The sequence below is a fragment of the Thermobia domestica genome, chromosome 4 (assembly GCF_964235325.1).
Source record: "Thermobia domestica chromosome 4, izTheDome1.hap1.1, whole genome shotgun sequence".
Lineage (NCBI taxonomy): Eukaryota > Metazoa > Arthropoda > Insecta > Zygentoma > Lepismatidae > Thermobia > Thermobia domestica.
Window position 1 is genome coordinate 29,727,538 of NC_137457.1, and position 12,615 is coordinate 29,740,152.

At 36.0% G+C, this 12,615-nt stretch overlaps 1 protein-coding gene across 3 annotated transcripts in view; it reads right to left on the reverse strand.

Moving 5' to 3' along the window:
- tapas (tudor domain-containing protein 7 tapas) overlaps window positions 1–12,615 on the reverse strand; it is a 112,975-nt gene that overhangs the window by 87,897 nt on the left and 12,463 nt on the right. For all 3 annotated transcript variants that reach the window (XM_081755387.1, XM_081755386.1, XM_081755388.1), the window contains exons 3-4: window positions 8,667–8,893; window positions 4,312–4,938 (exon numbers count right to left, since the gene is read on the reverse strand). In XM_081755387.1, coding sequence (XP_081611513.1) covers window positions 4,312–4,938; window positions 8,667–8,893 — 854 coding nt within the window. The remainder of the gene's footprint in view (window positions 1–4,311; window positions 4,939–8,666; window positions 8,894–12,615) is intronic.

The window sequence follows — 12,615 nt, forward strand, 5'->3', positions numbered from 1 at the left end:
ATAGTTGGGGAAGTGTAATCTCATGCTCCGGACAAACTTCGACCTGTTTACAAAGTTGAAACAACCTATGTGTGGATGTAGTTTTCTATCTGTACGAGAACTTTCTGTCGCCGTTACCCGAGCCATTCGACAACTGAACAAAAATAGCGTGTTGGATAGAATTCATTAGTTTCCCGAATGCTAAGACTCGGCCATTTAGAATTAGGAAAACTACATTGCAGGCTTGTAAAAATATTATTTAAAAAATAAATGAACATGTAAGTAAATAAAAATTATTTATGGTATGACTCGTATATACAGACATTAAGTAAATAAAGCTTTTTGTAAATAAGTGGGTTTACGTAAGTTGAATTTTTGTCATAATCTATATCACTAACACGTATAAAAAATATGGAAAAACTCCAAAAAAAAAGTACTGTTTCATTTAGTATTGCCATGCAAAAACTCAAATACATAATATGTTTTATAAACAGGATGCAGAACCATATACTTTTACGTCGATCGTAAAAATTAACTGAATAACACTTCAACGATAGTTAATTACATAATTCATATCTCACTCACTAGATGGCTCGCAAAAATTTGAGATTTAATACTGCTACTTACTTCACATGTAAGTACCGTTCGTGAGATTTACTTAGATTGGAAATCAGGTCTACATATAAGATCGTTTCAGTGTTATAATGAATCGTTTTTAAAACATTCAGTTTGTGTGTTTAAGACTGAGTTAGGTAAGGTAGTAGTGTGTATGTTATGTTGGAAAAACGCATATACTAACTGCTGTATAAAGATATTCGAATCTCGATATCTCGCATGTCGAATAAATGCACCAACCAATGAAACTTATCAGTGGCATAGCAAGTTTTATATGCTTTCCCCTTATTCCTTACGGCTCAACTACTTAAAAGATTTGCTGCCAATTATACATATATACAGAGTGTTTCAGATAAAACGTCCAGTGCTTATAAATCCGAAACGGCTGAGAATAAAACGATGAAAGAAAAACTGAGATAGGAAAACGTCATAGGGCGCATCACATGGTGTTGTTGTGGTGACCCCCAGGGCCCTCTTTCAAGGGGGCTCAGGGGCCAACTTCAAATTTTCAAATGGGAACATGTATTGAATCATACCTCATTCAATAGTACTTGAAAAACGAAACAACTTTTGTAGGAAACAATTTTCGATTTGGGCCACCGTTTTCAAAATGGCCGCAAAAAGTGGGTCCTGTATCAGATAAAACGTCCAGTGCTTATAGGCCTAAATCAGAAACGGCTGAGAATAGAGAGATGAAACAAAAACTGAGATACAAACGATGATAAAGCATATCAAGTGGTGGTGTTGTGGTGACCCTCAGGAAACTCCGTGAAGGGGACCCAGGTGCCAACTTCAAACTGATACAGGACTTTTTGCGGCCATTTTGAAAACGGTGCCCCAAATCGAAAATTGTTTCCTACAAAAGTTGTTTCGTTTTTCAAGTACTATTGAATGAGGTATGATTCAATACATGTTCCTATTTGAAAATTTGAAGTTGGCCCCTGGGCCCCCTTGAAGTAGGGCCCTGGGGGTCACCACAACAACACCATGTGATGCGCCCTATGACATTTTCCTATCTCAGTTTTTGTTTCATCTTTTTATTCTCAGCCGTTTCGGATTTATAAGCACTGGACGTTTTATCTGAAACACTCTGTATATACCGTATTGGCCTGAATACGGAATCTGTCTCAAATACAATACGGCCCCAAGTTTTGCAGATGATTTTTAAGGAAAAATAAAAAGTATCCAGCCTACAATATTCCACACAACAACAAGAAGAAGCCTACAATATTCCACACAACAACAACAAGAAGCCTACAATATTCCACACAACAACAAGAACTAAATAAAATAGGTGGAAAGCCTATCATACAGATGAAACCTAAATCCAATGAAGATGATACAAAAATTAGGTGGAAAGGTTATTATATAGGTGGAAAGCCTATCATACAAGTGGAAGGCCATCACAGGTGACATCTAAATCTAATGAAGATGATGATAATACAAAAATAGGTGGAAACGTTATTATATAGGTGGAAAGCTAATCATACAGGAGAAACCTGACTCGATGAGGAAGATGATCATAAAAACTAGGTGGAAAGCCTATCATACAGGTGAAACCTAGACCTATGAAGATGATGAGAAACATACGAGAAAGGCTAAGTATGATAAAAGGAACGAGGATGAAACAATTGAAGACTAGAGTAAGCTAAATTTGAGTCGAGAATAGAATAGAATAGGAAAATTAAAAGATGAACAAATATTAGGTAGTTAGGAGTTTATTTTTATTTATTGATTTTTTTTTTTTATTTTGTCTAAATTTATCTTTTGTTGTTTCTTAGTGTTGTGGTTTCGTCCATTTTTCCTATCCCTCGTCCCTCTCCACCCTTGTCCAAATAGAAAAACAAATGAATGATGAAAAAATAATAAAGCAAAGAAGATTGCGATGATGATAGCCCTGTTTCGGTTAAACTTTCAGGTGCCGAAACTGAAAGGCGCGATCTGAGCAAAAAATAAAAAAAAAAAAATAAAAAATAAAAAATAAAAATATTCCACACACACTGAAGATAATATGTAATAGAAAATTTATCAATTTAAAGCTCTTTTAACATTAGGAATCCCAAGTTATTTTAGGTAACAGGCCATTCTAACGAAAGGGGATGGTGGGTTCCTCGAATCCATTTAGTAACGTTTATATAATAAAAGGTGAAGGAATTTTCTTTTTTTTCTTAGCCCGTAAGTCTACATGTTCTTGTACATAAAGAGCATTAGATTTATTTCGTTTTCTCTAGACGAACCTATAGTATTCTTTGTTAATTATGATGACTCATGAAAATAGACATAACTGAAGCCAACAGTACGAAACGGTTGGCTGGTTGGCTAGTGTAACCAGATACATACATAATTGGGAGATATGGGAGGTAAAATTACCTTTGATATTCTGTTAATATTTAAGTGTGGTATTTAAATTAAATTGATTATTATTTTTTTAACAGTTCCAGGTAGTCTCAAGAGGAAAGGGGATCCTCGAACCCACTACTCTATTTCCTAAGTTACTTATGAAGTAATTTCTTACATCAGTATGGCGAACTAAGTTACCGTAACTAACAATTAAAAAAAAAAAAAAAAAACTCATGACATTTCGTTGGATTTTATTTAACAAATTAAGATTTAAATCTCTAAATTTATTGCACCTTCTACTTCTGGAGGTTATTACTTCGAATTCACTACCTTCGTGGACAATTCAGATCGATCTGCACACCCCGACGAAGTGTCATGAAAATACATTAATAGCAAATTTTACGTGTCAATTAAATTGAACCATAACATGACACATTACCACTACTTACCTTCTATACATACACATGACCTTGACAAGCAACACAATGCCAGGACACTATCACCGAAGAATGATACAGTTCTGTATAGTATGAATTTTTCTTCAAGGGCTATGCTGCCATTATACCTTATTATTATTTCGGATATTAGGCAAAATGACTATTCTTTAATATTAAAGATATGATCAAAAATAACGTTTTAAAGTTTATATGGAGGGTTATAGTTTCAATTTAAGACAATTTTGTCTATTTTGCCTATTTCGCCCATTTTGCCTAACTAACTGATTTAGTGCTTAATGTTGCTTATTCTATGCATTTTCTTCAAAAAAGAAGACACTATTGGGAAAAAATATATAATTTAGCGTTTCAAGAAAGGATTCTGCCTCTTCCGAGAAATATAAGTGTTGTTTGTAGTGATAAGATGTAAAATTTTGGACTAGTAAGTGTACTAATAAAGTGCTGTAAAACTTTGGATTGCTGTGTGTACTGATGAAGTATATAAAATTTGGACTGTTATGTGTAGTGATAAAGTGCTGTAGAAAATGTATTTACCAAATATACATGGAATACATGTCAAGCTTCGTTTATACATACATACATATTATATATACAGTATGTATTATATGTATTAAGAAAACATTAACAAACAGGTATGTTTCTACGCTCTTTGAAAATTACCTGTGACTTGAATTTATTTTTTTAATTGTATCGAGTATTTACCTCCATTATTTCGAGTTACATTTTAGTGCCTATTTGCCTGCCCATTTTCCAGGTTTTTAATGCCTAAACATCCGGTCGTAATTATTACGTTGACCGTTGCATTTTGGGATGCAGTGTGACTTCCGGTCTATCTGCTTGGTAACGTCGAATAAGAGTCTTAAATACCTCAATGTAGTACTAAAGCACATTAAAGATTAAAATAAAGAGAACAGTTACTTACTTTAACAGACGAGACGTAACACGTAGGACCTCTTTTGGGTTTCCTTGGTATCGTTTTAAATACCACTTGCAAAGAAGGGTCTTTAAATTGGATAAAATTATGTAAAGCACTGCTATAATCTGATGGAGCTGAAGGAATATACGCTGGTGGTAGAGCAGCAGGAGACACTGTCATAGAGACAGGAGGACTTACAGTTGCATTGGGAACACTTCTTTGTGGCTGCACTAGCGGGACACTATTCTGATACGCATCTACTTCCACCTTCAAAGGTTCCACTTTAGACTTGGGAATAAATTCGATTGTAGGTCCTGGATGAATGCTAGAAGCCTTACTAGAAGAAGTGTTTGAGTTCGAAAGTTCCTTTTTCGAATGTTCCAGTTTATTATAAACTACTTCCTTCTTGTCCTCAGACTGCACTGAAATCTGTTTCTGAATCTGCTTCAGAAATCGCGGAGGTACTTCGTATCTTTGACGAAGGTCTGAATCACTTTTATTTGCTACAGGAATGGGTTTCGGCGGTGGTTTTAAAGGTACACATGGTTTGGACATTTTTGGCTTCTCAAAATGTCTTGATTTGTTGGGTGTAGGTGGTTTCGCCCACGTTGAAGCTGGTCGTCTCTGAGCACCCTACGAGAAAAGGAGAAATAAATAAAAAAAATTAAAACCATAATCAATTACAAAGCTCATTTTAATTTTTATTTTTTTTACAACGACTTAACTTTTTCTATTTTCCTTCAAAGTGGTATACTATAATATGAAGGCAGAGTGGGAAAGGATTCAACATGAAGATCAACAAGAGTAAAATAAAAGTTTTAAGATGCAGAAGAGAACTAACTAACTTACTCTATGGCTTATGGAACCCGGTGGTTCAATGCCGCATTCACAAAAGCTCTATCATTAGCCAACTGGATCCATTTTCTATTATGAATTCCTATTTCTCCGAGATCCATTTAATATTGTCCTCTCATCTACGCCCAGGTCTTCCTAATGGTCGTTTTCCAATTCCGGGTCTTTCAGTTAAGACTTTGAAAGCGTTCCTATTTTCTTCCATTGTGGCTACATAGACCTGCCTACCTGAGATTCCCAGATTTGATGACCCTAACAATGTTTGGGAAACTATATAAATTATGTAGTTCCTCGTTATGAAGTTTCCGCCATTCCCCATTCCCGTTCCTCTTGGGTCCGAATATTCGTCTTAGAATCTTGTTCTCAAATACTTTCAGCATGTGTTCTTCCTTCCGAGTTTCGCGACCATGTTTCGCAACCATACAGAAGAGACATGATTATCGTTTTATATATTATAAGCTTCAAATTCCTCGACACAATTAGAGACAAGAGATTTTGAACTGGATAATAACAGGAATTCTTTGTTTTTAGTCGACATTTAATTCCTTCGTGAATATGATTTCCGTCTGTTAATACTGATCCTCAATATTTGAAAGTATCCGCTTTATCAAAAGTATCATGAGATACTTTAACGCATCCATAATTTGCCGTATTACGATCCCGACTAACTTCCACGTATTTAGTTTTCTCTGCATTTACTTCTAAACCCATGTCTCTGCAAGCGTTTAATAAGACCTCTTTCTTAGTAGGTATATAGTACCGTACTGATCAGCTCATTGCATTTTATGTAATTTCTTATTGTTATCCATCAGGTAGACTTAAGTTTCTTTATTCTTTGTTCTTAATGTCTTTTTACTTATACCTTAAGCCCTTAACAGCCAAAGCAAATAAACTCATAAGCTAGAATGTTATACTTGATCAATGCAGGGGTGTATACCTACTTTTGGACCACCCTGTACTATTGATGGTTTTGAAAGAAAGTACGATTAGACATCAGGAGTTAAGCGAACATTGTGCAACCGGCCGATAACAGCTCTACTTCAGACTGCGAAAAAGTCTGCAGTTCTTTTTCTACTTTCAGTATCCATACTCATCCACGATCTCTTGCTAACAATTCACTTCCACCGCATACGAACACCAATCAGAGACCATTCCCTGAACCAATCATAGGACACAAACGCTGAAAAAAGAAAATTGAAATGTCAAAAGTTTCGTTGAAATATTGCCAGATCCAAAGAAACTCCTGCTTAACAAAGCCACACTTGAAAACTGATTGTGCAAAAGACTACGGCTTAATTCTGCCGCTCCGAGTAAGTTCGGCTTCGCTTAACCAGGAGTTAAGCGAATATTGTGCAACCGGCCGTTAATCAATAAAATAAGAACAGCTCAGGCGAAGAAGACGTTTTAAACAGATGATCAGAAATACTGATACAAAACTGAAGAAAACGATTGTAACAGCATATAGAGTGTGAGGTATGGAGTTAAGAAATACGAAGGATACCCGAAATGTGGTGCTACAGAAGAGTGTTAGAGAAAATTACACGAGTGTATAAGATGTGAAATGAGAAAGTTACGGAAATTGCGGGAAAAAAAAAGTATCCTGAAGACAGTTTCGAAAAGAATGATTGGAGACACTGTGAGATATGAAAGAATAATACTAATAGCTATGAAGGGAATAGCAGGATGAAAAATAAAGCAAAAACTCCAGTTTTCGATCCACGATTATGCTGTGTAGGCTAAAGATGACGATGATGAAAACAAATGAAATAATGGAATAAAGAAAGTGGGAGGAAACGAGAGAACCTCGAGATAAACCATACACACGGTGTTTATCCACCAGAAAGCCCTCTTGACACGAACTGCGATCAAATCAGATACCCCACTCTCTATCACAATCACCAAACTGGAAGAGCCAAACTGGTGGCACCAAGCACCCTTGCACGTAGTTCAGTTATATGGAATTCGCCTTTCTTTCCCTAACAAAAACAGGAGGAACATTTTATGAAGAAAGTTTAAAATGCTTTCATAAAACGCGTTAGTTGATTCCCTCATTGTTCGTACATAAAGAATGCCGCCTTCTACGTGTGGTCTGATGTGGAATCGTTTTAGGGAGTGAGACCCAAAAAATCTCAAAAGTCAAAATTTAAGAACCACCCTAATATTGCATATTGCATATATGGGGACCTATTCTGATTTACCGGTGCTCACTGTATCAAAAATATGTTACAACTTTGACGACATGAATTCACGACCAAAGGACATGAAGTTTGATATCAATGTAAGTTTTTTTTTTTTTTTTTTCCTGTTTATGTGAAATCATAAATGATAGTAATATTAGAGATGACACATACTATTAAAAACATTAAATCGATTCCGAATTAATTCGATAAAATAATTTTCCGCTATCTTTTTCCTTTATCTACACGCGACTACTTTAACTGTACGAAAGTTCGTCCAAGTACGCTTCTATATACTGGGCCATAACAAATGTTTCGAAGGGTAAATTACACGCAATGTGGGGTTCTGTTAAAGATCCGGTTTACTATCCTCCATTACCACGTACAATTGAAGAACTGGAGCATCCACGCTGTTACACTGACATGCTAGGCAGTGTATGGCAGGAGATAAGACTACCGCCTAGTGCCACATAAGACTGTATGCTGTGGTATTTAACAACCTGTAGAATATATTTTTAAAAAAAAAATTTCAATATTCTAACAGAAAAAAAGCACAGAAACTAGCTAGTAAAAACAGAAGAGTGTTTTTTGGGCCTTATTTCTCTCAGAATGCATGTTGTAATCCACACTCAACTTTATTTGGGTTGACCTCCACTCATCTCTTGCAGCCAACAGTTTTCTCTTCTGTTCAGTATTATACCAGAAAACACTATTAAGCAGAAGACCAATTAATTACAATTATGAAACAGTAATATATTTAATGTTCATGCTTAATCATCTCGAAGGGTCTCAAAGAAATTTTTTACATTTCTGCCATATTACACAATAATTTCCACCATTTCAGGTATCAGCAGACACCGTGCTACTAACATTCGTGACCAATTGCGCCTTACTCTTAAGCCCAGAAACTACATCTCCGGTAATCATTCTCCACGACAGCGTAAGAATGGTGAAGCTCCGATCATCATTGTCCACGGTAACGGAAGCAGTCGTACAGCATACTGCAAAAATAAGATTGGGAGATGGTGGAACAACCATCTTAATTGCCTGACATGAATCCCTGAGATTACGATTTGTGTCACAAAATGAAGTGATAACTGAGAAATGTCCCGAGTATAATTTATACACACTGGTACGAAAGAGATCTATCACTGGCATCTGCGAGATGTTTAGAAACTGCAATGAAGGATTGTAAATGATTTTATATGTATATAATCCTTCATTTCATTTTGCCAGACATGTTGCCAATATATATACTTTTTGAAGTAAAAAGAAGCTAAATCTAATCTAATCAATGAATTATAATTAACTTCCAATAAATCAATTACTTACATGTCGACGTGTCGGTGGTTTCGTTTTAGTTTTACGTGGCCCCGCTTTCTGTCTGGCAATCAGATTTGCTAAATGCTCTGTAGTTTGATCTGGTACAGCTTCAACTGTAATCTCATTTCGATTTCGTCTGACAGCTACCGTTGGCACCGATCGCAGAAAGGCTTCAAGTGAAGAATATCCTAGTTCTGCATACGGTATGTACTCTCCAACTAACATGTGATAGTCACCTGCGAACACAAAATATTCCTATTAACAAGAAAATACAGAGAGATATACCAACTATTTGTAAATTAACACATATTTAGAAAATTCTTAAAGATAAGTGAAAATACTAACTTCGTTAACTATATCTGTAAGAATTTTCCGCAACGGTTTCGGACACTTATGTTGCACCCTTGTTCATCAGGTTTAGTCACTCTCATGAAGATTGAATCAATTTAATTTTATTTTTATTTTTAACTAACGATTTAACAAGTTTTCCATATATACTACAATGTAAATCTCGTCTACACATTACAATGTTTTCAGTAGTGCAGAGGCCACATATAATGTGTTAATGTTACCTGTCAAAGCATTCTGAGTTTTACAGTAATAAAATAAATTGCTGCGTTTCTAACCATTATATCATTAATTATCAAATTTTTGCACAGAAGTTTAAAGTGAAATGTTCAATTTACATGAAGAAGCAAAGCCTATGAAAGACTCTTTCACTATTAGCGTCTACAACACTCTTATTGTTAGAGTATACATAAGCATTGTTAAATCATCAATCCTTACATAAGAAAATCGGCATAAACACCTTTTTTCTGCATAAGCAACCAGTTTAACCCTCTACTGTATATTGTGCTATTTCTCACACACACGATATACTGTTTCCAACGTATACACGTTGCCCCCATCTTTGAACGCAGACTTTTTTTTTTCCACTCACAAGGGGTTGAGTTAATTTTAAGTCCCGTTCAGCAGCGAGGAATCCGAACCATATATCACACCGGGAATTGAACCTGGGTCTACCACGCCAAAAGCGCATAAGCTAACCGTTTAGCCACGAAGGAGCTCCCACTCACAAGGAACCAGTTGTTCAATTTCTGATTATACGTCTACACTGAGGCAAATCTGAGAATTAGAGAGCAGAAAGCATTGTAGTGCCAGGAGAAATTGAGCTCGTTGCACAACGGTAGAAAATTCAGGGTTTTTCTTCTTCTTCTTCTTTTTTTTTCCCAAGAAGTGGTAACTTCTGACCAAGAGGAACAACACTCCTATCATTACTGAACTTTTAGGTTAATTTAAAATAGTTTGTTGTGATTATTTGCAAATAAACTGATGTACTGTCTTTGTGCCATATTGGACACATTGTACAGTGAACGCATCTTGTGCAGCACTTTCTCACCATTACCAAAGAAAAAAGAAGAAAAAATTCCAATGGAAGAAAACCTAGCAGTACGTGAACAAATAAATGCTCTTAAAGCTCTCTGAAACAATGTAATCTACAAAACTTTTTGTTTTCTTCAAACGCAGATAAACTGAAGCTCGTGCACTTTCGGAATGATTTTCCACTGCATTTAGGTCTTTTACATCTCTGTATTTCATCAGTAACTTCTGACGAATCGTCCATCTCGTTCATTCTTACATTTATCCCAAGTAGCGGTGTTTTCGATATGGTAGCTAAGTGCATGTTATGTAATATGAGCACATACTGGAACCTCACATTCAAATGAGCGGTGCTGATTTACACTAGCATGTTAAAAAAAATGTAAAAATCAAGAAAGTGCGTAATTTACTTCTAATTCCGTAATTCATGCCAAGAGTGTTAACAAGAAGTTTCACTCTAATTTAGAGAACTTGCCAAAAATGGAAAGTGAGTTTATTATCATGTGAGTGACTTAACCTGGCGAATATGGCACAGCGTAACTCTTACAGATGCACATGCGTATATATAGGATGTTTCACAATGAATAACGAGGTTTTAAGGCTTTGTCGAATTTATTACATTTCACGTACAATTATAAATAATAAATTAAATGAAAGAACAAATCAAACAGTCTTTTTTTTTGCTACAAAGTGTTCAATGTGAACACCATTTGTCACACGGCACACACCGGGTCGATAGACGAGAAAGGCCCATAAATTTCCCGCCGGGATGGCACAAAAGACATTCAATTTAGGAAAGTCTCGTTGGAACTGTACCATCTCATGGGGATTTGCTGACCCCCAGATGCGAAAAATATGAGAGTTCACATAGCCACTTAGGTGAAATGTCGGTTCATCACCGAAGACGACACGATCCAGAAAATCTTCATCGTCGTTCAGCAACATTTCATTTGTAAATTGGCATATAAACCGCAGTCTGTACGCTTTAAAGCTTGTAGCAAATACAAACAATAAGGACGTAATTGTGAGCGTCTCCTTAATGCACTGTAATAACCACAGATTCAGACTCGGCAAAATGTAAAACGCAAAAAACTTTCTGCTAAGTCGCCATCTTTGCTACCAGCGCTTTCTAACATCAGGTAGAGGAAACAGTGTACGCGCATACATGCGTTCAAAATCGTTTGAGTTGCTCTTTCATTTCATGTATTATTTATATTTGCAAGTTAATTGTAGTAAACACTACAATGTCTTAAAACCCCGACATTCATTTTAAAACACCCTGAATAGTGTCACAAAATAATGGAAAATCTTAAAGAAAATTAGACTTACCTCCGGAATTGTAGGAGCCATTGTTAGCCTGAAAACAGCTGATTCGTCATGAAATGGAAGCATATAAATCATTAAAAGTTCCCAAAGGGATACTGTGCCATTTTTCACGAAGTGTAGAATTCAGTTCCATTAGGGTACCTGCTCTGGAATGAGTTTCACAATTGATCGCAAGTGTTCCATACTACTTAGGGCTAGGTGTCAGGGAAGGTGTTCTACTTCATCTCAATGTTCATGAAGCCATGCCTCAACAGCTCCAGCAATAGAAATTGGTGGATAGTCATCTTGGAACATTGTGTAATGAGTCGGAAACAGCATTTGGATCATAAGATAAACGTAGTCACCTAAATGAAGGTATAATCACTAACATAATTGGTCCTGTGTAAAGACATTCACAAGATCCACGGAATACCAGCAATTGTGACCCACAACATTACAGAGTCGCTATCATGTTTGCCGGTATGGAGGAGACTACGACCTGTCATTGGAAATGAGGTGAAAGAAGGTTCATCGTTTCCAATTATCGGAGGTTCACCCAAGTTCTAGGCTGCTGAGCAACCAGTTGGTTGGCAACTACAACACGATTACAGATATAGAAAAGACTCACGTTGCATTCGGTGCTGCTATACCTCTGTTAGAACTTCATACTATGCTTCGATATTTAAGTTCGCGCTGGGGCTATGGACGCGAATACTCTTACCGCAAACTGGAAGAAATTACTATAATATGTAGTTTTTGGTCATATAATAAAGAAAGCACTCCGAGTATTCCAAAGTACTAAAAGTATTTTAAAACTAAGGTTTCAACAATGTGCATTCACTTGTTAAGATGTGAAAATGGTATTCGTAGGATTTTTTTACTTTGTTGAGATACATTCACTTCTTCAGTTTTGTGTTATGTGCAAATGCACAGACATTTGTGCATTTATGAACAGACAAAATTGGATACCGTAATTCTAAGGAAAAAGCACAGTGAGACATGTTAATGAGAAGTAAAATATTTCATAAGAAAATAATTCCTACGAATACTAGTTTCACACCTTAAAAAGTGAATGACCATAGTTCAAACCTTAAAGTGTTAAAATATTTTTCCTGTTTTTGGAATACTCGGAACGTTTTCTTTATTACATGACCAAAAGCTACATAATGTTTGAGTAATTTCTTACAATTTGCGTTAGAAGTGTTCGCGTTCATAGCCTCGAACCGGGCCGAAATATCGTAGTAGTATGAAGTTTTGACAAAGATACAGCAGC